The sequence below is a fragment of the Daldinia caldariorum genome (genome assembly GCF_022478825.1).
Source record: "Daldinia caldariorum strain CBS 122874 unplaced genomic scaffold F4812scaffold_15, whole genome shotgun sequence".
Classification (NCBI taxonomy): domain Eukaryota; kingdom Fungi; phylum Ascomycota; class Sordariomycetes; order Xylariales; family Hypoxylaceae; genus Daldinia; species Daldinia caldariorum.
The window spans coordinates 712,594-738,395 of NW_025953051.1; the positions used below are offsets into that span (position 1 = coordinate 712,594).

The 25,802-nt window shown below is 47.4% G+C and overlaps 7 protein-coding genes across 7 annotated transcripts; 3 read left to right on the plus strand and 4 right to left on the minus strand.

The window, feature by feature from the left end:
* Positions 1-374: 374 nt before the first annotated feature.
* Positions 375-3,251, minus strand: F4812DRAFT_452421 (WD40 repeat-like protein; the record flags this gene model as incomplete). The annotated part of the gene is made up of 3 exons (XM_047936346.1): positions 375-2,161; positions 2,218-3,014; positions 3,088-3,251. 3 exons carry the CDS (start codon positions 3,249-3,251, stop codon positions 375-377), a joined length of 2,748 nt encoding a protein of 915 aa, XP_047787802.1.
* Positions 3,252-3,861: 610 nt separating this feature from the next.
* Positions 3,862-4,280, plus strand: F4812DRAFT_452422 (DNA-directed RNA polymerases I/II/III subunit 10; the record flags this gene model as incomplete). The annotated part of the gene is made up of 4 exons (XM_047936347.1): positions 3,862-3,897; positions 3,963-4,021; positions 4,077-4,163; positions 4,229-4,280. 4 exons carry the CDS (start codon positions 3,862-3,864, stop codon positions 4,278-4,280), a joined length of 234 nt encoding a protein of 77 aa, XP_047787803.1.
* A 3,995-nt stretch (positions 4,281-8,275) lies between these two features.
* Positions 8,276-10,731, plus strand: F4812DRAFT_461802 (uncharacterized protein; the record flags this gene model as incomplete). The annotated part of the gene is made up of 6 exons (XM_047937924.1): positions 8,276-8,611; positions 8,665-8,763; positions 8,814-8,933; positions 8,980-9,136; positions 9,191-9,611; positions 9,672-10,731. The coding sequence occupies 6 exons, from the start codon at positions 8,276-8,278 to the stop codon at positions 10,729-10,731; spliced, it is 2,193 nt and encodes a 730-aa protein (XP_047787804.1).
* Positions 10,732-12,259: 1,528 nt separating this feature from the next.
* On the minus strand, positions 12,260-13,242 carry F4812DRAFT_452424 (B-cell receptor-associated 31-like protein; the record flags this gene model as incomplete). The annotated part of the gene is made up of 4 exons (XM_047936348.1): positions 12,260-12,635; positions 12,728-12,880; positions 12,946-13,031; positions 13,222-13,242. 4 exons carry the CDS (start codon positions 13,240-13,242, stop codon positions 12,260-12,262), a joined length of 636 nt encoding a protein of 211 aa, XP_047787805.1.
* A 593-nt stretch (positions 13,243-13,835) lies between these two features.
* Positions 13,836-16,564, minus strand: F4812DRAFT_438963 (FMN-linked oxidoreductase). The gene is made up of 3 exons (XM_047935037.1): positions 16,273-16,564; positions 14,312-16,207; positions 13,836-14,233 (listed from the first exon to the last, which is right to left on the minus strand). Exons 1-3 carry the CDS (start codon positions 16,488-16,490, stop codon positions 14,146-14,148), a joined length of 2,202 nt encoding a protein of 733 aa, XP_047787806.1. The 5' UTR covers positions 16,491-16,564; the 3' UTR covers positions 13,836-14,145.
* A 1,852-nt stretch (positions 16,565-18,416) lies between these two features.
* On the plus strand, positions 18,417-19,955 carry F4812DRAFT_461805 (galactose oxidase; the record flags this gene model as incomplete). Its single annotated transcript, XM_047937925.1, has 1 exon — positions 18,417-19,955. One exon carries the CDS (start codon positions 18,417-18,419, stop codon positions 19,953-19,955), a length of 1,539 nt encoding a protein of 512 aa, XP_047787807.1.
* A 1,093-nt stretch (positions 19,956-21,048) lies between these two features.
* F4812DRAFT_125609 (uncharacterized protein) lies at positions 21,049-22,145 on the minus strand. The gene has a single exon (XM_047929497.1). It carries the CDS (start codon positions 21,896-21,898, stop codon positions 21,194-21,196), a length of 705 nt encoding a protein of 234 aa, XP_047787808.1. The 5' UTR covers positions 21,899-22,145; the 3' UTR covers positions 21,049-21,193.
* Positions 22,146-25,802: the final 3,657 nt, after the last annotated feature.

Here is a 25,802-nt window from a genome sequence, read left to right on the forward strand (position 1 = left end):
GCTAGAAACATTAGATGCACTCACTGTAGCGTATCAGGCTAGTCTAGCTTCATTAAAACCCAAGTTTAAAACGCCTTGATAGGTAGCCCGGACTCGTCGATACGAGACGTTTGAAGCTATCTTGATATGAACCTTGAAAACTGTACAGTATTCAAGTACAAGTACCTCATAGGTCCTTAGGGTTAGGCTTTAAGCTTAACTTCTAAACCTCTTGTTCCGTTGATGGAAATGGTACCAAAGAAGCCACTCTAATAATGGTATCTGCAGCTCCTCTCCCTGAGTCCCACGAATAGGTTCTGGTGCAAGAATGGATGGCCTAGACGTAACGAGTCGCGTCCATTTGAATTCGTATCCTTGTTTTCAACAGACAGTCCTCACGACGCCGGAACAGCTGAGTTTGACGAGAAAAGCTTTGTGACCTGGTAAAACATATCCTCGATCGGTGGCATTGCAAACGCCGGGGCGGTATCGAACAGTTCTGAAAGTTTTTGTGGCGCGATAACAGCCGGATAGGCCTCATCCCCATCGGCCGTGGCATCTGGCATGTCGACATCCATCTCGTCCCCACTTGCTGCTTCATCATCTTGTTCAGAAAGTAGCGCCAAAGAAGGTCTTTCTTCATGAAGCTCTTCAGCGTTCACTTGGTCGAGGTTAAGATCAACTAGGGGTTGGGCAAAGGCAAGGGATTTGGTATCCATGTCTTCGCTGATTGACCATAGCTGGGCGGCGGAATCTAGGACAAGATACCCACTGGACCCGGCCGACGCGACGACTGACGTTATAGGATATGGGAACCTGTGGATTATCTCTGGATCGCTTCGGTCCGGAGAGAACACCGCCAGCTCGGAAGTGAGGAAGGGCGATCCCGGCTTGCCTCGTGAAACAGCCACTGCAAATGTTGAAGTCTTATGGTCGACTGCCATATGCGTCAAGATGGCTATGCTTTTACCGAAGGAATCCTCGTTTGTTCTCAGTTGAACGCCGTAAAGTAACTCGTCGGACACTAAATCATACACTATAAGACGATCTGAAAGCACTATCAATGATGAAGATAGGACACTGATATCACGGATTTCCCCAGTTATTAACCCGTCAATCGAATTTCGAATCTTGCCAGTTTCCGTATCAATGACGTGGATCGCCGATCCATAAACGGTCCCGATGGCACAGACGATAGTAGAACCATCTTCGGAGAAAGAAATTGCACCTGAGCCCCGAGTCGAGCTCCTAACGGCTACTGCGCCTGAATCAATCGGCTCTTCATTTTCTTGAAGATATATAGTTCGGGAGCATGCCCAGCTGTGTAGCTGACGTCCTAGTTTTCCTTTGACTAGTACTCCGTCTCGCTGCCTGATTGTTGGCTCCCACAGTCTGACAATACCGTCTTCGCCAATAGTAGCGAAACGATGCGCATGCGGGTCCGCAGCTAAACCATAAACAGGTTCGCTCCGACCTGTGTAATGAGGTGCATTGATACGAGATACAAGCTCAAGACTCTGGTCTTCCGACGAAACGGCCCAGAGCTTGAGATACACCTCCCGCCTTTCAGCGGGGGAACCTTCGAGGGAGTTGACATCTCGTGTAGGTGGTTGCCACTCGTCGGTGGTAGCAAGCCACTTACCATCTGCCGAATAAGCCATACCGGTGATTCGAGGTTCCGTTATAGCATAACCTTTCGCTGTCGTATTTATATCTGTCGGGTTTGTTCTTGTTAAGGCTTGTTTCGAGATACCTTGTAAAGTGGTGAGATCTACTGTCTGTATCATTGGTGTGGACGGGCCGCTTCCAGAGTAGCTTAATCGTTGACTATTCCCAACGCAAAAATGAATCTGCGAGGAATTTACTGGATTGACTGCTGCCGGCGTCTTTAATACCCGATCAGGTGTATATTGGCCGATTCTCCTGACTAGATCATCTTTGGAAATCGGTTGCGGTGAAATAAGTGTCTGGATTCCAGATATGTAAGTTGTTGGCTTCATTTCCGCTGTTGATAAAACGATGACCGAGTTATCATCTAGATGGAGAACATATGCGGAACCACGTTTTGAAACGACGATATTCTCAATTGTTGCGGATAAATGTGGTAGAAAATCCATCTTTTGCGTGTCCAGTTGCCATAGGACTAGAGTTGACTCGGACCCTCCAGAAATGATGTAGTGGCCTATAACTCGAGTTAGACATTTGTTATCATTAATCCAAAATAGAAAAGCCTCATACCATCTCGTGACCATTTGATGGTATGAACAGCCTTGCGATGCCAGTGATATTTGCGGGGTTGTAGGGAGCCCCTATGCCCCCCTTTAGAGCTATGTAATCGACGGAGTTGAGGCAAGATATCGTTGTAGAAGAAGACAGCTCCACGAGCACAGCCTACGACGACTTCTAAAACGGGTTCATTACCAGCTTCTACCTGGGTCTTTCGGTTAAGATGCACTCGGTCGGTTGCTCGTACGTCCAGGCATACAATTTCGTCGCTACAGTCAAGAGTGAAGAACTCGTATTCGAGTTCCTCGAGATGTTTAAATAAGGGTTTTAGTGTGCCAAGGAGGATGTTGTGATCTGCCGATGCTACCAAAGCATACCCGTTTCGAACAGAGCGTAAATTTGAAATGGGCGTGGCCTGCTTTAAGAGAACTTTAGAAGTCCTCAACTTGGATCGGCGCACATCACAGGCAACAATCCTCCATTTCTTCTTATGCTCGATGGAAACAAACGGTACATCCCGAAGGTCTTTTCCAACTTGCATCTGCTCAACAGACATGTCAGAGAGAAAGCCACATTGTAGCTTGAACAAGGTCTTGGAGCCTTGGCCATTCGTCCAATCAACCAACCAGACTTGACCATCGGACGAAGCGACCCATATGAGATCTGGTGAGCTCGGAGACATGCACATAGCCATGATCTGCCCTGTTATATTCTCCGTATCGGGGTCTTCAAGCTGAATCTTGCGTAGTAGGAGAGAATCTGCTGTCGAATATACTTGGATGGATGTGTTGTACGCAAGTATTAAATGCCTGGCTCTTCTGTTAGCTCCTGCTCTCATAATTTCACCCGTAGCTCGTCGGGTAGATTCTTCTAGCAGCTCACTTCTCATCCTCTGTCAATATGGGATCTACATCCGCGATTCGGCCACCCATTGGCTTTGAGACCTTCCAGGTTGGTGTGTGGTCGCCATGGTTCTTTTCTGGTCGGTGCCGCCTCTTCTCCAATTTGACCACCAAACCTTCGGACTTCAAAATGGTGGTAGTCATTTTGTCGGCCGTAGTGTTTTGTGAATCTCGTTTCGGTCGCTTGCTTTTGCCGAGCTCGTCTACATCCCTTTTTCGTTTGTTTGCGGTGAGGTCCTAAAAAGTAAAAACTATAGGTTAGCAAAATTGTACATATTACATCCTCTCTGGTGCAAAGCCTTGCTTACTTCATTGATTGTTATGGGGGCCATCTTGGAGGTAAATATCACGGCTCATTAAAAAGTAGCTTTTAAGCGTCGCTCAAATTGACAAACCAAAAGTGACAAAAAGTTCACGAGATTTTTTTGCGGGACGACGCGATAAGGCAATCCGATAAGAGAGTCTAAGTGGAGCTTCTTCATCTAGTACCTGGGTACTTCGTACCTAAAAGGTAGGTAGTGAGGTACCTAACCTAATGGACATAAAATAAGTTTTCTTGGCATTCATTTATTTATCGATAACAAATTTCCATTCAACTTCTCTTCGCGACCCTTTCAAAGGTTTCTTTCGCAATCATTGGCCAATTCAACATTCTTTTCGCGACAATTAAACTACTCATCGCATTTCGAGCCACGACATCTCTAGAACATCCCAATAGTGATACTCTACAAGACGTACATTTACCTCCGATAATATGATTATCCCTATTCGATGCTTTTCCTGCGGGAAGGTAAGCATTCTTACGCGCCCAGCTTGCTAGGCTTGCTTTGTGTTGACCGAAGGATGAACAAACAGGTGACCGGGGATCTCTGGGAGCGATATCTCAAACTTATCGACGAAGGCGTTCAGGATGGGTTTGTCCCACTTATTCCATTATAGTTCATATTTCATACTAACCCATTCTCAAAGCGATGCTATGGACACGCTAGGTTTGAAACGTTACTGCTGTCGTCGAATGATCATGACCCACGTCGATCTCATCGAGAAGCTACTCAAGTAAGACTACGCTCATTTAGACTCTGGGCACCTCTCCGAGAATGATGTTCTAACATTTACGCAAGGTACACCCCTGACGGACGAAACGACAAGAAGATTCAACTGCAGCAGAGATAAGCGTCCATCTTCTAGATATGGGTGAAGCTTGGTAGTTTCGATGGAGATAATATGGGCACAAAAAATTGCATTCTATGGCGTTGGGCTTGCAGTTCCAGGATGGCGTACCGAGACCGCTTTAGTAGCGTCACAACAGTTTTAGACAGGCTGCAATGTGAATTTATCTGCTTTGGATATTGGAGGCGTTCGTACTGATGAATCCGCCTTGAGGCTGAAAGGAGCCAGACCGCCTCCGCGAGATTATACGCGAATGGTCACCCCTTGCGGCCCCGAGTTATACTGAATAGCCGCGGAAAAGGACAAACAAACATGCATGATAGCCCCGTTGATATTCCCAACCTGCTTCTAAGCTAATTCCTATACCCTGGTCGATATTCCTACAATGTTTATCTTTCTTTGTTTGTTCCCCAAGCCCTCGCGAAAAAGATAGCCGCAAAACAAAGCAAGGCATCGATCGATGCCCTATTTCGGTGGAGAGGATGCAAAGGGGCGGGTTCGGTCGTGAACCAAGTGATAGTGCCACGTCAACTTTCGTAAGTGCTGCTTAACAGCAAGAATAGCCGCAAGCGCTGCGCGTTAGGTATTGATTCCGGACTGGTTAGACTCATCCTCTAGCCGGCGTCAAAGCCCCTCTTGGTGAACGTATGTTTACGTATCAATTCCTCCCTTGAAAAGCAAACGTACTGTTTTCGACACTAGGGCCGTGGCATTGACCCGACTTCTTACGCCAGAGAAACTTTGTATATACAAGGGTACCTAATTTTTTTTTAATTTTTTTTTTTTTTTTGTATTTACTTGCCTGTAATTATTTTATTTACTATGTGGTAATTGATGATAGTACTATATCGTAGGTTTCACGTGCTTGGTAACAGTATGTAAATTATATCTGCTATGTATGCACATTTCTACCTAAGTAGGCAATTCCTTTTTTAAAGAAAAAGGATTAAGCAAGATCAACTTTGATGAGAAAAAAAAATAGTAGGATCGTACCTATGGAATGGCAGGGAGCTCCTAGTTTTCCGTGCAGCAAACTCTATGCAAGTTGGTATCACGGCGCCTATGCAAGACTAACACCACGTTCTGGAAGGAGCCCCCAATGGATAAGCGAATGTGGATCTCACATTGCTACGATGCATACATGGAACAATGTAATATCAGGTAGGTTAGGTATAGAGGTAGTTACATGAAATAAATGGGACTTTAGGTAGGCATAGTAATTAGTTGTTACCTATACTCCAGAGTATAGAAGTGCCTAGATTACTTGCCAAGAGTTAGGCTCATGAATTGGTATACATTCCTAGAGTTACTAGAGTTAGTTACCTGCCAGCCTACAGAGGACCTCAACTAACCTTATGTCCACTATAGAAACTAACAGCATACCTACCTAGGTGCGTTCTTTCCTTTACCCTATGACATTACCATTGGTAAGCTTAAAGCTATCTGGCCAATAAAATTCCCGATAGATACCCCAAGCGGCACTAGGTTAAGAAATAACCAGGGAAAGGTCGAGGAAGTTGGAACAGCGGTCCGGGACTTTTTTTTCTTTTCAATTTTTTTTCTTTTCAACGGTATTGCAACCCAAAGTTTTCCTCGTAGTAACACAAACAAAAACATGTCATGGAACTCGCATTCGTGAGCTTCAGCCCGATCGGAATAATTGGTCAACAAATTGGCCCCATCATCGCATTCTACAGTAGTATCAATGATTTCTCACCTACGAAGTAAACAGAAATGGCCAACGGCCGTAAAGAAATCTTGGCCCCCATGAGTTCGGCTTATAGGACAAGGCAGCAGGCAAGGCGAGCCAAGCATCTTTTCTCACTTTGTGCGAATTTGGGCATTCATCCTCGGCTCTAACGGTGACAGCGAAACGAAATATAATACCAGGTAAGGATTATAAGTCATATTTCCTTCTATATAGATGCAGCGTTGCCGAAGGATTCGGCATCCCGAGCCTAACACGGCTTTGAATACTATTCGAGAAACGAACCATAACTTTAGGTATCTACCTATACGGAACCATACTCTAAAGGTATCGACTGTAAAGGTACCTTAGGTACCTATGTGGTATTGTATCAAGGCCCGCAAGGCATGATCGACCCAAGCTCGAATGAGGTAGTGAACACACCCTCTCGTCTTTCTCACACCAATGATGCCCTTCGACCCAGCATGGGTTCACCTAGTTTGAGCTAATAAAAGACGCGGTACCAGATCTTCGGGAACACTACCATACCGGCCGGGTTTCCTCTAAGGATTGGTTCTTAACGATGCATGAAATACTGACACCTTTTCGCACCGGCCCTTTTCCCTTTTTCCCCCCTTTCGCGCATTTAGTGCTATATAGTGCTATATAGTGCATACAGTACGATACAGTACGTATGTATTATGCTATAGCATATTGGGCTGGCTTATAACCATGTCAAGATGGTCTTTGACATCTGATATCTGACGTGTGGCTGGACGACAAACGAACTCACCGTCTCCCGTATCAGGACCAGTTAGTTGTCGTGGGTGTACATATCGGTTTGTTTTATCCGTTTCGTCCACAGGCACAATGTATATATGTATTTGTCACCAAGAGGTATTCACATCCTCCTAAGCCATATATTATACAAAATCACACCGGTTACGCATAATTTAGCAATAGGTTCAACTGTCGTGATACAGTCCCAAGGGAAGCGAGAAAAAAAAAAAGCAATATGGAGCCTATCGAACCCAGCCTTAGTTATCATGTCGCTGATTTATTAGCTACATCATCGTGAGCTTATAACGGTGAGCCTGGGGCGTGTCATGGTCTTTGCGCCTTGTGTACTTTTACCCCGACATGCTGGGATGAAAGTGGGTTAATAACTCATTCTCCGAGTCTTGGACTAGGGTGCTGGAGATCGCGGTGCCCTTCTGTGACTCGTCGATTTGAAGCGACCCGTCCGTGGCTTAAGCGCCGGAACCCCTGTCTTGTCTCCCCTGCAGCCCACCATACGACTCCCTCCCTTTCTATCTGCCTACTGGTTGAAAAGCTGCGCTCGAAGTGCAAAAGAGTTTAAGACGTGCATCTGCAGACTGGGAACGGGACAGCGCAAAGGTGGCTACCAAACCAGAGTCAAACCAGTGTAAGCTGTCGGACTCTACCTGAAGCATCATCAATAAGACAACTGAAGAGCCTCCGTACCACCAGACGTTACCTACTTAGGTGGTAGAACAGCGAAATCAGGATTCCCCCCCCTCATCGGCACGGCGTCCTTCCCCAACTCGCGCTTGTTCTTAATAATAAGTCGCGATATCATACATCCTGCACCCATCCTGTACATCTTCCACCTGGATAGGTAGTCATATTTTATGATCTAGGTCCTCGAATCTGATTCAGCCTTGAAGGAGCCCTAGGATAGAATAGGTCTAGTATACCTGCTGGGCTTCTCTCTGCGGCTTGCGCTCCACGTTCTTTGGGTCGCAGTGGAGTTCCCTCGACAAATCTCATGCTGGTATCCTTCAAGCCCCTCCTCCTCCTAACTAGAAGTTGAATCGACGTAGTCCACCACGTTCAATCTATCCAGTTACGTCGGATTTTGTCATCTCGAAAACATACACATACATCTAACCGTTCACCCCTGTCCCGCATTCCTACGGATCCTTTGTAGAAGCGACCAACAGCTTGGTCCTCGTTCTGAGTACCGCATCGTCGATCGACATAACGCCTGGTTGGGTTGAGACCTCCGATTGATTTCTGGGTCCCCGTCTCTTCGTCGACTGTTTATCTTCCCTAATTCATTGGGGCTCCACGCCAAGTTACCTTCTCCGGGTCTCCTCGATTTGGCCATTGCAGGACCCAGATCAGACCCCTTGCGCGACTGCCATACGAGGTATATCGTCGCGTGGGTCATAGCCGCGCTACGACGTTCTCAGCCGCGATACTTTAGTACAGAGCAACTTTTTCTTTTTTAACGCCGTCGGGCCTGCATCGCGGCCAGCACATCCTAGCACTGCTTAGCTAGTTAACCATGGCTCTGGAAGCTCTGTTGAGGACATCAACCGGAAGTATAACATCTACTTTCTCGCCGCACATGGAGATGTCTGTCTCTTCTTCGGAGTCATCTACTGCTCCTCACTCGCAGTTTCGTCCAAGGTCCACTGGCTCTGTAGAGTCCGGTTCCCTCCGACCGTCGTCTGCTCTTGCTCGACCATCATCCGCAAATAATTATCTCATGAGCCCGAGCGATATTGTCGGCCCTTCACCAGTCACATCTGTCGGAACTGAGATAACGGAAATAGATGATGAAGCATCTGACGAGGTTCGATCCCAGCCCACCGCAGCAAACCCTAATCAGCAGCCTGAGGTTGGTGGCTTGAAGACGGGAAAGCATTTAAAACAATGCTAACTTCAACCTAGTTGCTAATGCTTAGGACGGATATCCCCGATCAAGTACGCCAGATAACAAACGAAGAGACGATATCAGTCATACACGCCCCGGAAAGCTTTCGGAGTTGGGTAAGCTGAACTTCGGGTCCCTAGTCGGATTTTACTAACTAGCGTTCCAGAAAGCTACGAACAACTCGCCAAAGTATTCAGAATCTACTGAAAGGACATCGTCTAGGTCACCCATCTCTCCGGAGACCGAAGATTCTACGGCTTTGTCGACAAGTAGACAAGCACCAAAGGTAAATTTCCTCTCAGGACAGTTAAGTCAAAAGCTAACTCCAGTAGTCTAAAATTCCTGGACTTCCAACACCGCCTCCTTTGTCGACAAATGTTAAACCTGTCCGATATAGTATTGACAGTGCAACACCCAGGGCTCAGGATCTCCAAGAAATCATGAGCGAGTCATCAAGAATACGGTCCAGTAGCGCTAGTAGCCTCGAACGTCAGTAAAGCAGCTCTTTTAGGTTTCCCGGTGTCTCCGCTAACGGTGTACTAGTAATACCTGAATATAGGGAGCCAGAAACAGATGCTGAACCTGACCAGGAAAGCTATGATGATGAGTATACCACGCCGGTCCGAGTGCAGGATGGCGAGGATGTAGAGATCAAGTCTTTGGAAACGGCTCTACAAGAGTGTTGGACTTTATGCAATACCTTAGCCAGTCTTAGCACTCACCACCGGGAAAGAGTATTCAGTACCTCGGGAACGCCTGACGGCCACGAAAGAGCCTGGAAATGTTGCTGGAAATTATGCCAGCGGTTGTACAACAACCATCGAGACGAGGCTGATGAGTCTTTCAACGTTCGTCGAAACTTGGACTTGTGCCGAGATTTCTGCCAGGCTCTCTTTGACATACGACAACGCAAGGATGAGGTATCGGATTCTGTCCTGCGCGTGAGCTTTGAGCTTAATAACCAGTTAGTCCACCAAGTCCACATTCACGTTGTTTTGAAATGGACACACTAACAATGGCGTAGTTTATACAGCGCGCAGGATAACCGAGCCCTTCCAGAGGCTTTCCGAGAGCGGACTCTAGACTTCTACATCACCCTATGCCATAGACTTATGAAGCAACGCGGTGAGTTGGGCGAGGAGACAGACTCGCTCCTTTCTGCCTGTTGGTCTCTTGCAGAGATGCTGTTCAGTTTACGGCAGAACAAGAGGGATAAAAGAGCACCGGACGGCGAGCTTCTCGGTTCCGCAGTTCAAGCGTGTTGGGAGCTCTGCGATATATTTAGGGAAGGATGGACGCAAATCCGGCCCGATAGGGGAACACCACGTCCTAGCCAGGCAAACTTTTTCTCGTACAACCGGGAACGGGAAATAGCCGAGCTGACAGATGGACGAGAGAGTAGGACTTCAAGCCGCTCGAAGACAGGTAGTCTCAAGAACCACACATCTCAGGGAGGCAAGGTAATGCGAAAACCACCGCCTGTCCCCGAGACGCCTGTAACCGAGTTCGAAGATACACCCGTCTCTCCCGATACTGAATCGCCACAGGTACCAAACATCTTGGTGCTGGGAACGGAAAGCAATAGAGGTGGGAGGTGGTCTAGCAGCGCCTCAAATTTCTCGAGCTACTCGCAGAGCAGTCAAAGGACGTCTAGCACAGCTACAACAGCGACGACAAACGAGGACCCTAATATTACACGTATAAAGGTGCTTATCCTGAAGGCGGCGTTGAATGTTGGGTTCTCGAGGGAGAGCAGCGGCCCAGACGGGCATCATCACAACAGCGCAGCATCTCTTCAAGCCTTTGTGAAGTCGTTGCCTAACGGGTCCTTCGGCTCATTGCCGAGCCACGCAGCGCTCTTACAGAGCTACAAGAATTTGGTGGTAGGCGATTCACCCTTCCGACAAGCTACGGCGCTACCGTCACGTGGGAAGCGCGTTTCCGCTGTCGACGTGGCTAAGAGTGTAGACTGGATGACGCACCGGTCCAGTTCATACGGGTTTTTACGCGACCTATTCAAGCTCGTATTCGGCTTCCAGGTCGAGGAAGCGGAAGGGCGGAGGACCGTGAACATCACGGTCTAAGGAGGCAAAACAAGATTAATTACCTAACTAACCATAAGGGGCGAATCATAGAATCATATTCCTCCCTTCGTCTTTCGTTCCATCTATTTAATTTGAACGAGACAAGTATCGTTCGCATCTTACGTCATGAAATTTAACGCGGAAGGGGGGGGGGGGGGGGGGACCGGGGATACTCGGGGTGGTATTATTCATTTCACGAATTTAATGTCTGGTTGTTGTTGCTGTTGTTTTTTCACCTTTTTTTGGCCCTCGCTATAAAGATACCCCCTTTTACTCCTCACGGATGACGAGACCAGATGACTGACTGACTACGTGGCGCGGCGCTTGGGGCTTTTTGCTGGAGAGAGAGAGAGAGAGACTGAGATTGAGAGATATAAAAAAAGAGAGCAAAGAAGCGGGACGAAAAAGGAACAGCTGCGTGTCTACGTTGCTTGACATTGCCCTGCCTGGTCTCGATTATATTATAACTATTTTTACGATGGTAACATACATCACTTAGGAAGACACGGGAAAAACTCAATCTATACTATACTATGCTATGATAATTTGGCAAAGCGAAGAAGAACTGAAATGTGGGTTTAACTGGTAGTTTTTTCTTAATCCTTTTTTTTTTAAGCTTGTGGGTTGAACTGTGATTGTTTCCAGCGACGAGCCTGAGTACCTAACCTAATGTTGACAAGCTAAGTGTATCAAGATGGGATTCAATACTTGTGACTTGGACAAATTATAGATCACGCCTGTCCTCTCCTTTTTTGGTTAGGTACCGACCAAACTTCCACGACGAATCTATATCTGTACTTTGGAAGACGCCTACATGCCTACATGCATACATGTATGCGTTTTGCTATTCGGAAATGTTTGCGGATACAATCCCAACAGCCCCTTTAACCCCAAATGAAGTAGGGAAGGGAGGGGAAGGGAGTAGCATATGTGAGAACCAGATACTCTAGGGCAATATAATAAACACACATTTACGCCATATTCTTAGATAAAGTACCGAGCCGAATCTAATAAATGCACAATGGCCCTCATCACACATATAACTAAGTCCAGAAACCACGTGGAATAACACCGAAACACAGAGGGAGAGGGAGAGAAGAAGAAGAAGGGAGAAATAGCAGATTTTTCCTATTCATCAGAGCAGCGTCTCTCTAGTAAAACATATACATACGTAGCTATCGAGTGGAATAACCAGACCCCCTCCTTCCATGCCATGTTTCTCATATAGTGAAAAAAAAAACAATCTGGCTGCTCCGGTCCAGGTCCGGGGCCCAGGTCCAACCGAGGATGCCGATGTGTATTTCCCTTCACCCCGTTATTTCTCCTGATACGCCGCCGGTGACCCTCCGACGTTGGCAAGGAAATTTCGGAACTTGTATGCTCATCTGCTCCATCCCCCACCGCACATTCACGCACTCACTTTACCAAACATAATAGTGCGTTTTTCTTTTTTCTTTTGCCGCTTAATAGCTCCAGGACAGGGCCCGCGGGGGTATATGACAGCAACGCAGCAAACTGCATGAGGTATTTATTTGTCCTTGCGGGTACCAGCGGGGGGCTGGGTCTCGCCGTACTTCTCGCAGAGGTCGTGGTACTCCTTGGAGAGGCCCTCGGCCTGCTTCTTGAGAGTCTCGATGTCGCGGTCTTTGCGCTCGATCTCGGCGCGGAGGTGGGCGATCTCAGCGGGCTTGCCGGCGGCGGCGAGCTTCTCGGACTCCTTGGTCTTCTTGTCGGTGCCCTCGTACTGCTTGAGCTTCTCCTCGAGCCGGAGCACCTCCAGGATCATCGTGTACGTTCGGTTCAGGATCAGCGACAGGAACAGCGTAAACCCACACAGGTACATATTCCGCTGGCTGTAGAATTTGCGCGCTTGCACTTCCAGACGCTCGTGGCCCATCACCGCTCTGTTTTGGGGGAAGGTTCGGTTGGTTAGTATGAGATTAACAGGTAGAGCAAGCGGAAGGATTGGTGGGGGGGGGGAGGGAGGGAAGCTTACGCAGTGCCTTTATTTGTGTCGGTAGCAGCAGCGAGTTCAAGTTGCACACGGTAGACGCGGTTGACGCTGTCGAGGAAGAGAATCAAGATGAAAACGAATGTTATTTTCAGCCAATACTGTAATTTTGCAACGACTGGATTTTCGGATAGGAAGCTATAGTTTGTATAAGCATATGTTGAAGCTGGATAGATGGCTTCTGAAAATCATTGCTGACGTACGTAAACATCTTCCGTCGGACGGTAAAGGGCATGGGGACGACGAGGAGCATAAAGAGGGACATCTCTGCCACAAGGAGCACGAAGACCTGGTTATCCAGAATTAGCAAGTCGAATACATTCATCGTGGGCCACAGCAGCGGTGGTAGCAGCAATAGCAATAGCAATAGCAATAGCTAGCTTTAACACCATTCGATTCGATAGATTTATTTGTTCTCTTCCTTCGAAGAATGTTCACAACTGTTTGCAAAAAGGGAGATTGCGGAAGGCAGAACATACAAGCGAGTAATAGAGCGTCATCTTGGGCGAGCTGCTCGTGGAAGCGTCGGGAAGGAAATTTGTGCGTGCGTGCGGTGTTGTGCTTTTGGTGGTGCAGCAGCAGTGCCTAAATTGTGCGTTGTCAAAGTCGAGTGAGAAATTGACGTAGTTGTCGATATATCCCAATGCAGGTGGTAGTAATTGTTGACGTATAGAAGACAAGGAAGATTGGGTAGAGAGATTTCTTGTCTTTTAAGTGTAACGAACCCTCTGGGTTGTAAACGATTTTTTTTTTTAAAAAAAAAAAAAGTTCAAAAATGTTAAGAGAAAAAAAAGGTCGCAAGGTGGCCTTGTCCAACAAAGTGGAAGTCAATTACCAAGTGGTAGCTACTGCTTGCTGAGCTGGTTCAGGTGGTAAAATGGTGGGGCTGAAAGTGGCAGGTACCTTGCTACCAAAGCTTGGAAATCGACTACGTCAGCTAGTTACAGGGGAAAAAATGACGTCGCAGTTACACCCCAAATCTACCTGTCCATGCTTACTTTTATCTAAGCACAATTTTTAGCTGCGAAGCACGTACGGATCCGTACCTCGCTATCATTAATTTTTACCTTTCCCAGCTAGAATCTGCCACTAACAGATTAGGTACCTAGGTATATTAGGTACCTATCTAGGGGATAGGTATCTCTACTCTGAATTTCATCTACTTGCAATCTTATCACCAGTCACACATACACACACAAGGAAACATTCATGAAATGGAGTACACGATCCTCTATCGAGCCGTGTAGTTCTACTTCTGCCTAACTTTCGGGTTTATGCAGAACCAAATGAAATCTGGCCTGTTACCAACCATGTCAGGTCAGGCCGCCGGCCGCGTGTTCTGCGCCACACTGAACCCCAAGTTCTACAGTAATTATGAATAACCCGTCAAGACAAATTTACGTCTACCCTTCTGCCTCAATCTCGTAACTGTTAGATTTATGCTTGGGCTGGAATTTGAAGCTCGGGTGGGCAGGGCCTAGGAACATCTCACTGCGTCGTATGTTAGTTCACAGACTGCATATAACAACTGGTAAAGGACAGAAAACGGAAAGGAAACCCGAGACATACCTGATCTTAATCCAGTCCTTATAGTTATCACTTGCCAGAAGAGTCTCAAGCTCGTTCCGTCCCTTGTATCGCGGGGGCCTGTCGTTGAGACTGGGTGGAAGATGCTCCAATATACCAATGGGCACGTATCGATGTGTAAAGCTCAGCCACTCTAGTAAGAATCGTCTAGTGAAACCCAAGCCTAGCTCGTCAGATCCCCAGGCTTCTAGTCCGTAGCGAACAAACTTCTCTATATAGCCCAGTCTCTCAGACGCCGACTTGTCCAAGTATTGTCCCTTCTCAATTTCCTCGAATAACCACGGTTTGACCATGGCACCTCGTGCGATCATAACGGTATCAACTTTGGCCTCGTCGATATGTTTGAAGTAATCGACATGGGAATAGCAGTCCCCATTGCCGATGAAGTAAACCTTTCCGCCGGCCGTGTTGGCCTGAGTGCTCTCGTCCGCTTCCTGGGCTGTGTCCGTTATCTCGTCCCTCTTAGCCTTGTATGACTTAATAAGACTAGTACATTCAGCGATGTAAGACCAGTTGGCACTTTTCGTATATCGCTGTTGTCTGCTTCGTCCGTGCAACGTGATGGCCGCGCATCCAGGTGCTCCAAGTCTATCCCGCGTGTCCGGGCCGCCAAAGGCCAGTCTTTCGATTAGTCTGTCTGCCGTCGGCTTTCCGTCCCGCACACCTGTTCGCAGCTTCGCTGTAACAGGTACTTCTCCGGAGACGATATTCATACCCCTAACCATCTTTTCCAGCTTGCTAGGCGTGTCAAGAAGTCCGGAGCCAGCACCTGACTCGTATACCATGTCGATAGGACATCCGCAGTTTAGATCCACCACTCGAAGGTAAGGAAGAAATTGGGTTAGAGCCTCAGTTGCCTTCATTACTACCCAGGGCTGATTACCCGAGATCTGGGCGCCGAACTTGATGTCCTTCGTGTTGTCGTAATCTTTTACGATCGCACCCGGCTCGGGTGTGAATCGTGGAGGCACAATCTCCGACTCATGAGCCTTCATAAGTGCCCATTCGCCCTTTTGTCCCTGTACGAGAGGCATTCCCATAGCCATTTCCGAATATGTGATCTGAGCTCCTAATTCGACGCATAGCCGTCGGAAGGGTAGGTTGCCCTGCGTAGTTAAAGGTGCCAGGACTGGAGTCTCCTTTCCGAAGTAGATCTTTCTCTTCTCTGATGGCCTCAGGGGCGGATCTACGAACTGAGCTCTAAGTTCTTCCCTGATATCAATCTTTGCACCGTCACCATCTTGCTTCTTGGCTTGGTTGTGAACTTGTCTCATAATCTCAGTATCCTTTTCCAGCCATTTTATATACGGCTCCGACTTCTCGAACTTGACTTTTCTTCTGGCTAGATCCCACTTAGTATCGGTGGATACGACGTTGACAACGCCTGGTCTTTGATCAGGATCTTCGTCAGTTTCCATGGAATCAAGGTTCTGAAGAAGTATGAGTTCCTTTCGTCCGTCTTCTCGGTCGACTTCCTTAGAATGACTCTTCACGAAGCGACATTTCCATCCGGCGGTACACCTGCCGTACTTCTCATAGACAGGGCACTTGCCATCGAGGGTATCGAGGTCCTCACGTCGACCTTCTTTGAGGTACTTGCGTAGATTGTGACATGAGTTACACCTCTCACCAAATTTGCACGGCTTAGGCGAGAATTCGTTGGAGTAGGTGATGCTATTACATAGGCGGAATGCATCTTCATGATTGCCAAAATTGCGATTCTGGTTTTGACCACCTTGCTTTTTCCTGTTCTTCCCCTTCTTACCGCCGCCATCCCGAGGATCGGGTTTTCCATTGACGGAGTTATTGGTAGCAATACCAGCTTCTGCTGCATCATCGTCCACAATCTTAGCCTGAGCCTCATCAGAGATAAGATATCTAAGAAGAGAGAAAAAAGATATTTGTTAGCTCTGGATGGAAGTACAGACATGTATAAAACTTACTCGGTTTTTACAGGCGCAACACCTCGAGTTCTGTCCCTTGGCTGGTTTTGCCTGTTCTCCTGTTTCGTCTCTTGATGATCGAGCTTTTGTCTCTTAGACGCGGGACCGTCAGTCTCAACAGTATGTGCACCACCATTGACATCATGCTTGAGAGACTCTCCTAAGCTACTTGCAACGGCGGTAGCCTTATTATCCTCAACAGGTTGTCCATCCGCCATTTTTGAGTAACTTGAGATTGAGACCGAAGTTACAAAATGTTGCAAGTTTTTGGCTTGATGAATTTTTGTCGAAGTTGTACTTTTTTTTTTATTTGCACTAAAGCTAAGTACCTCCGTGTATCCATGTATTGTACATGTACAATGCTGAAATGTATCTAAAAGTAATGTATAGGGGAGAGAACCCCGCGCTCTGATTGGCAACTGCCCCGCCGTTAGACTCACGCTTAAAAGTTTAGCTCCCAGATCTTCTAGGACTTGTACCTCTTTGCGTCATAAGTGAGAGAGAATTGGGAATTTATTCAAATCAATGAATTAGGTACTTCAAAGCTGATATACATAAACCTTTTCGAAGTACAGATCTTGGAATTGACATTCTTTGCTTCAAAAGGCTCCCTAGGGAGGTAAGTAGGTTACTTCTTGTTACTTATTTGTCTTCAGTTAACTAAGTATTTTCCTTTACATTTATCTTTACATAAAAATGAAAACTTCATATCACTAGTACTAGACTATTTTTGCGATCATAACAAAGAATTAACAAGCTTTCTTCGCATAAGCAAGATGATCTTCCACACAAAATAATATATTCTAGAAGGTCATATGACACGAACGCGATGTGCTGCGTTGGCCATCTCCCGCACCAGTCTTATGCCCATATACGTAAAGGCTGGTGGATGATACACTGCAGTTACGCGGCGGGAAAGGGGAAAGGGGTATGACACGCACGTAGAGTGGATAAACAATTGGTAATCTTATTGACCAAAAATATAACATTACATAAGGTACTTATATTTCATAGACCTTATCTCGTTGTGGCTATCATCTTTCAATGGTTTGATTTTATAGGTAGTCGGCAGAATTAGATAACTATATAATATTAGCATGTCTAAATAAGTTATAAGTCTCTCGGACTTGGCAACTGATGAAAGCAATAATGAACTTAGCTCGCATTAGAATATCACTAAAATGGACTGTTGGGTGCAGTAGCTAATAAATTTAGGTAATGGACCTACCTATATTATGCAAGGTGACAGCACAAGTCAGATACAACTTTTCCATAAATTGGCTTTACCAGCTTGGTGGCATGCTATTATTGGCAATCCACACTTACCTTAGGTATAATGACTTCTAACCTTACCTGCCTTACCTAATGTAAGTATATTATTTTCAATACATTTATTAGGAAGCTTTATTACCTTTAGGTTAGGTACCTAGGTAGTGTGCTTACGTAGGTAGGTACGTATTGTATAAACAGCCTCGACTAAGGCGGGGAAGACGCGGGATTGGCTAAGAACCCGCTAAGCACCCGCTAAGAAACTGTTACCCAACCGTTACCCATGCGCTCGAAAAGTTTCCGCGACTCAATTTCTCAAACCACTTTTTCCTTGCTTCATCTTCTCTTCTCTTTCTAGAAAAAGTACCCAATTTCATGCAGGGGCTCGAGAAAAGCAAGGGATGCTCGCGTGGCTTGGCAACATTTCAACCTTGACCATTTCGTATTAGAACCATTTTTTAACCTGTCATCATTCTGTGCTCCAGATCTCGTCAAGAAATACTGCCATCATCATCATCATTATCATCCATTCTGTCCCTTTGGAATAGCTTTCAAAGCGTTTCAGCCCCTGCTCAGGGTTCAATACGCACTATTTTGAAACTACTCTTCTTTTTTTTTCTTTTTGCTTTTTGTCTCCTAATTGTTCTCCCTACCTTGTAGCCTTAAAACTCTCCATGCCCTGAATATTTGCCCAAGCTTCTCCCATGCCCTTGCGCAACTCGCCCGCCGACTACCGAGAGACTAGGCTAGGTGGATAAGTTGGGCAATTTAGCTTGTGACGTATTTTCATCACCGTACGATTTTAGAACCTCTAGCTTCAGACGTCGGAACGTAGGCCATGTTATTCGAGTATCATGCCCTCCGTTAACGAAACCATGGCCGATAACCCACGATCGCCCTCAAGCTCCAAGTCCAAGACCGTTCGATCACAGAAGATTGCCCCCTCTTCTATCGACGGTGACAGTGGAAACGAGGGCCAAGACCGAGCTGCTCCCACCACCCGAAGCCATACGCCAGGCCATCTCTCATCTAGGAGCCAAACAAATTCCTCGAGTAGACGTAAAGCATCGGAGCCCTCGATACGAACACGTTCCCAATCCGTCTCTGCCAAATCTGCGTTTGCGCCACCGCCCCAGTCTGCTCCGACACCTATTCCCACTCTCACCCTTCGACGCAATGGAGATTACACTACTCCCGTACCATCGGATCCGCAGGTCGGATCCTATAGCCTAGAGGATGGACGGCGACCAGTAGCTATGCGCTCGACATCGGCCATCGCCGGCCGAACTACAACTGCGAGTATGGGATCGACTGCCTCCGGCGGATCCCGTAAGGCGTCCTCTGCTGCACGGCCGCGTGGCCCCCATGTCCCCTTTCCGCCTCTACAAGATCCCAAAACCGCCGCCGACGTGCCTGCTGCACCTTCGTCTGGTATGTACTGGTCGCGAGCACCAGTATCCGGAGCTCCCCATACTCCCCTCCGCGCGCACACGACGACTCTCGTCGGCAGCAACGTATACGTCTTTGGAGGTTGCGACTCGCGTGCCTGTTTTAACGAGTTGTATGTCCTGGACGCGGACTCGTTCCACTGGAGTAGCCCGCACGTGGCAGGTGATATACCGGTTCCGTTGCGGGCGATGACGTGCACAGCTGTCGGCAAGAAATTGGTGGTGTTTGGGGGCGGAGACGGTCCGGCTTATTATAATGACGTGTACGTGTTGGATACGGTTAATTTTCGTTGGCATCGCCCGCGGATAATAGGGGATCGAACGCCAAGCGCGCGGCGAGCGCATACAGCCTGCCTGTACAAAAATGGTATCTACATGTTTGGTGGCGGGGACGGAATACGCGCCCTCAACGACATATGGCGGCTCGATGTCACAGATGTGACGAAGATGAGCTGGAAATTAGTATCGGGGCCGTCGCTGAGCAGCTCGAATGGAGTTAAAGACACCTCCAAACCTAAGGCTCGGGGCTACCACACAGCGAACATGGTAGGCAGTAAGCTGATCATCTATGGCGGCTCGGACGGCGGCGAGTGCTTCAATGACGTATGGGTATACGACGTGGACACGTATACCTGGAAGGCGGTACATATCCCTATAACATTCCGGCGGCTGTCGCACACCTCGACACTCGTGGGTTCGTACCTATTCGTGATCGGAGGTCACGATGGTAATGAGTACTCCAACGATGTCTTGCTGCTCAACTTGGTTACTATGAGTTGGGACAAGCGGAGGGTATACGGCCTCCCTCCCAGCGGTCGCGGGTACCACGGCACCGTGCTGCACGACAGCCGGCTCATCGTAATCGGTGGCTTCGACGGCGGTGAGGTTTTCGGTGACGTCTGGATCCTCGAATTAGCTGTACATGCGTATTACTCGCAGATAAGCCACTTTACCATCGAGGTCTAGGCTAAAAAGTCAGGTTGGTCTCTGCGGGCTTCGAGAGTTGTGGTAGATGGGGGGCCATCGGCAATTCACAAAGAGGCGCTGAAGGTTAGATCTTATGTATGCGGCGCGGCCAATGTTGATTTTTATATTTATCAACTTAATCTAGCGTGGGCCTTGGACTTAAAAATTACATATCATTCTGATAGCGTCTTCTCTTTGTTCTAAGATGTGGCGACCGTTTTCGGTCTTTATCTCATCAAGTGCTATCCGTCATTTTATATCTACTCAAGGGTCTAACTTTAACTACTAGACCTAGGGGATCTCTTTCTAGCCTTGTTACGAATAGATACGAGGCTTTTTGTAAAATGTAGCTATTACCTTAGGTAGGCATTATATTGAATTGGGATGGGGAGGATGGTTATTATTCGAGGCCGTGCTGTTGCAGGATCTTGGAGTCTTTCAGGACAGCCAGGACATGTAAAAAGGGGGGGATAAAGGGGAAATTGGAGAAGACAGAAAACCGAATCGGTATTTTATACAGTCGGGTCAGGTCATTTGGTGACATGTAAATCCAATGCCTAGTAGTAATATGGTCTATGTTATAATATTAAAGCAATGATGTCTCATCGTTATCATCATCGTCGATCTATTCAATCAATCAATCAATCAAATTGCCCCCGTCCCCCCGTCCCCCGTCCTTCCTTCAAGAGAAATGGAATATCCCCATGGCCGCCCTCCTTTTTCTTATCTTTCACTCCGTTTTCCTCCACTCCCTCCGTTCTACGCTTGCTTGCATATTTGCATTGCTTTTTTTCCCCCGTATTCGTATTTTGTACACGAAGAGAAGAAGAGAACAGGAGAAAAAGAGACAAGAGATATGAGATGATGCGTTCCGCCCCAAAACCTAACCGAACCGCGCACGGCCGAAACTCCGGGACAATGATTGATGCATGGGAAGGGGAAAAATAAAATTAAAGAAATATGCAGGTGAATCCGGGACGCAAAATGCCTAACCCACTCGTTATACACACGGGAGGGAAACAGATAGACAGGTAGCCAGGCGGCGCTTCACTCTAGCAGCCGGCTTGCACAATACCGATGATCCAATCCATCCTTCTTTCCCCAGCATCGGACGATGCCATCACCGTCACCGTCACCGCCATCGTTATCTATCAGGCAGATGTTTTCGTCTCCGTTTTTCTCCTTTCCCTTTCCCTTTTCCTTTTCCTTTCCCTTTTCCTTTTCCTTTTATTATTATTTTAATGGGAGCTCTCCTGCTTGTGTTCCTTCTGGGCGGCGAGTCTGCGCTCCTCGGCGGCGACCATATCCTTCCAGAGGTCCTGGCCCTCGTACTCCTCCTTGCGGACGCGCTTCTCGATGAGGGTCTTGTGCTCGGGGTCGTTGGGGTCGAGGACCTTGACGGTCTCCCAGCGGCCGGTGCCGGAGCGGGCGTCGGCGGTCTCGAAGGCGGCGGTGGCGATGAGCACGCCCAGGGTCAGGCCCTGGGCGTACATGCGGGCCTGGACGATCTTCTGCGACGCCGTCAGGTACCGGTTGCGGCTGACGAGGGCCATGGCGACGCCCATGGACGCCACCCACGACGCGAACACGATCGAGTACCGGTTCTTGCGGCCCCATTCCTTGAGGCGCTGCATGGTCGTCTCCTGCTGCCGGATCAGCTCCTGCGTGCGCTGCGCCTCGTCCTTGTAGAAATTCATCGGATTGTTCGCCATATGGAACGCGTTCGAGTACCGCTCCGCGTTTACGATGGCTCCGAACGTGCCCGTCGACGTCACGAGGAAGGCGCGGAAGGGTAGGGTGAGGGACCGGAAGGCTGGGTACCGCCGCGATCCCAATACCACGCCGGCCAACCCAAGGCCGAGGCCGAGCGTGCCGCCGATGAGACCGCCCTTAAGCACTTGAGTGTAGTGCGCTTTCTCCTCTTCTTTCGAGATGATCTTCATGGCTGCGGTGTTATGTTATGTTATGTTATGTGTATGTTTGTATATATGTTCAAGGTTGTATGCGGATGCGGATGCGGGGATTATGGTCGACTTGTCCCGATTTTCGTTCTTTATATCGTAGTGGAGTCTTGATGCTCTGTGACGTATCTTGAATTCTAGTATTACCAGGTCTTTACGTCTATAGGACAACTTGCGCCCTATCGTGGTCGTGAGAAGTTTGCAAGCGGCGTGGGGTATCTTAGATAGATGGAGATGACGAAGTAAGTCTAATGGGGGTATTGCGAATATTGTGTACTAATCGTGATAGCTTTCGTGTTCCCAGGGCCCGGTACGCGGGGTATTATATTTTGAGGGTTTGGTGAGAAAAAAAAAAGAATTCTAAACGGGCGACGGAGTTGAATTGAGCAGTTTACGATTGGCTCCTCTTCGGGATTTCAAAAGGACGGACGGATTTCAAGCGGTGACTCTTAGTAACACCAATGTCAATTTGACGATGCTGTTCGCAAAGGAGAAAATCGGGATAAAAATATTACATGATGTAATCCACTGCCCAGGCGGTGGTGGCACGTTCTGGCAGCTCGCTGGTACGATGGAAATGTGGTTCGGCCAACTAAAGCAGAGCCCGAGTTATTCCCGCATTGTGGCTGATATCGTGTGGCTTACGCAGTGTTTCGTGTAAGTCTTACGAGCTAAGATGCTCCTAGATGACCTAGAAGAACCCTTGTGCCACATTTATACCTTATAGAGGCACCTAATTGCGCAGCTAGCGCCCGCTGTTCGCCGTTTGCTCGCTGTTGAATACAAGGGATTTTCGGGGTTTGGGCAATTACCTAGTGCTGTTCGCGATTTACACAGTACCTAAGTACCTAGGGTAGTGGCCAACTCGGCGTGTTCCGGTATTACGACTCAGCTGTCATACTTCCATCACAGGTACAAGTAGCAATACAATATAGAATACGATACATATATGTAGCTACCCGTCTTCAGCCTCAGGCACTTCGCGATAAACAGCCGTAAAGTTGCGTCCCGTCCTCGCCGCTCGTCCCTGTGGCATCTCCAGACGGACTACATCGGCAGTGTGGCGTTTGCTTTCTAGGGACCTATTAACTAGCAGTAAAAATTCAATAAGATTCAATGTTCTCCGCGGACTTGGTTGAATAGGTAGGTAGGTGGGGGTGGAACAGATGATTATTCGGACCATGGTACTCGAATCAGCCGTCTTATTTTATATACATGTAGGTAGGTAGGCATGTAATCATTGTCAGCCAAACTCAATTCTTAATTCTCGATCAGAAATACTGTCATATAAATTATCACCTGAAAGTTTTGAGTGATCGGAGCGGCTAGGTAGAACATAAGAAACGAGGGTTAATTACCTATCCAATTACATAGTAGGTAATCCCAAGAATCCGGACCGTGAAAAAGCAAAAGGCCGGTCGAAAATGATCGGAGCCTATGCTCCAGGTATGTACCTACCGAACCTAAGGTATCACGTGCCGTAAATGATGATCTTGGCGGTCTTCTTCTTAGTCAGCTCCCGTGTGTGTGTCCCATGCGTCCGAACTTGTCTTAGCTCAGCCAGGGCTAAGCGGGACAAGCGCAGAAGACTAGGTACCGTTTCATGCGTTGCAACTTTACCACTGCAACTCTGCAACACTGCAACACTGTAACTACACTAGGTTAACCTACACCTGCTGCTTGCGGGTGGGTCTGGTTACTGGTAAGGCTCGGTTAAAGCTAACAACGCAGCCAGTCGACGGAGCTACCTAGAGCCAACAAATTCTGGAAATATTCTAGTTAAAGAAAACGAGACCGGAAACCACACTCACTTTTATTATTCTAGTTAACTAGTTCTAAAGATGTGAAACCTTTTACTTACTTACCTACCTACCTTGACCATGCGGGGAATAATGGCTTATTACCTGTCTGTTAGTTGGTAATAATATAGGATCTAAGACCTAATTATGCCACTTTTCACCACTTTTTAAAGTCCATCGTCGGTCCTTATTCCGGAAAAGACTTGTCAATAATAACACGTCCGTGTTAAGTATGCAAATTTGGTTTAGTGGAAGACCTTTATCCGATTGATCGCCAGGAAGATCCAGATAGATGGCCACAACGAGACGGGGTTGCTTCCAGGAACGATCGATCATAATTTCCCTTTTCCCTCTCTCCCCCCCAAGCGAGCCGGCGCTGTGGCGCGCATGGCAAAAGTCACGGGGAGCCAATCCCATACGCGAGTCCGCTTGGAGGCGAGCGAGCCGGGGCAAGTTGGAAGTTGGCCCCCCTCGCTGCCTGGCTAACCGTGTTACAACTACTTACAAAGTTACCGCGGCTCGGAGATGAAGTCTGACATCTTGTGAAACGACGGCAATGTCCAAAAAAAAAAGAGATGAATGCCAATACTAATACCAATACCAATACCAATGGTAATAATGCTAATGTTAATGCCAATGCTAAATAACCCGGAAGTGATTTCTAAGCCCGGGATTTCAACGGCATACATACCTATATTATGTGTAATAGGTTGCCATTAGCTACGAGACCGTCTCTCTGACTTGTCAGTTTAAGACATGGTTTCAGAATTGACTACCTACCTAAGGTGGTTAACTAACTAAACTAATAACTAACGCGCTTTGTTTCCATCTTCTTCCCTTTCTCTATGTAGGTTTAGCGGGGACGATCTCTTTAGTGGGAGCTTAGCCCCATCTAGAACTGAAGAGTTGTAGCGTTTGGTTCAAGTCTGGCTAGTATGGTTAGCGTTATCCTTCCTTGTCTCCCCCTTGCAGGGACCTGGAGATAAGACGAATAAGTGGAGATCTGCTTTTTGGTGGAATACCTAGCACGCCAGGCATGCCCGGGCAAAATGCTGCTTACTGCGTGTGCCTAGATACCCTTTGCGGAAATCTTAATTCAGGGTCCAAATACTTTGCGCTAATGCACATTATAGAGGAAAAAAACACAAGCGCTTTTACAGACATAAATGTATGTACACCCTAACAACCTGGATGGTTAGGTACATTCCGATCTACCCAAATAAATACCCAAGATACGTACCCACCTATTATACATCTTTTACACTAGGTACCTCTTACACCTTTTTTACCTACGCTACTTACATAGTACAGCAAATGTGAATTGTACGTGCCCTCGCGCATCCGCACCCGGGGGAGAGGATCAGCACATGAGAAATATTTATCGAGGCGGGTTGATTGGGCACGGCAGTTCGATCTTCGACATGCGACCGTCTAAAAAAGCGGTGAATGTTCCGCTCCGATTGTCATCTTTGTCATACGCGACCTACATGAGATAGATACCTTAGGTAGGGTTATGTTAGGTACCTGGGTAAAAAGAATGCCACTTGTGACGAAGCTGAGGTCAGATTATTATAGTATAGTAGTATATACACATTGTTGCCGCTTCCTAGTTCCCCGTCGGGGTCGGTATGCACTGCTACAACGTATAGTGGTGGTGGTATTGGTGTGGTATTGGTAATCTTCGTAGACTCGTAGTTGGTGTATTGTCGAATAGCTCGGTGTAGAACCGTCACATTTCAGCTGTGAGTTGGAAAAGGGGATATTCCCAGATGAGCTACTCCCGCGGAGTTGACATTGGCAACATTGCATGTAGATTGCTTTATCTGAGGGGTTAGGATGGGATGGGATGAGATGGACTTTTACTTAAGTGGGATGAAGGAAGAGTTCAAGATCAGCAATTGCACAGTATCGCAGACCTGCCCCTTTAAGGCTTCAATTTCGTCATAGAAATGGAAACTGCACCCATTTGTCGTGGGGTATTGTTAGGGCCGTGTCTAACTAGGGAGATTGTAGATTTCCTCGAAACCTTAAAAAGTTATCATCTTGGAAATCGGAGATCACTTTCAAGATCGATTGGGATTCGCGGT

Excerpts from the sequence above, each read along its gene's own strand:
- F4812DRAFT_438963 (XM_047935037.1), bottom strand. The coding sequence starts at position 16,490 with ATGGCGGATGGACAACCTGTTGAGGATAATAAGGCTACCGCCGTTGCA. Across the intron at positions 16,208-16,272 it reads GTTGCGCCTGTAAAAACCGA|ATATCTTATCTCTGATGAGG; the intron begins GTAAGTTTTATA and ends CTCTCTTCTTAG. Across the intron at positions 14,234-14,311 it reads AAGGACTGGATTAAGATCAG|TGAGATGTTCCTAGGCCCTG; the intron begins GTATGTCTCGGG and ends CATACGACGCAG.
- F4812DRAFT_125609 (XM_047929497.1), bottom strand. The coding sequence starts at position 21,898 with ATGAAGATCATCTCGAAAGAAGAGGAGAAAGCGCACTACACTCAAGTG.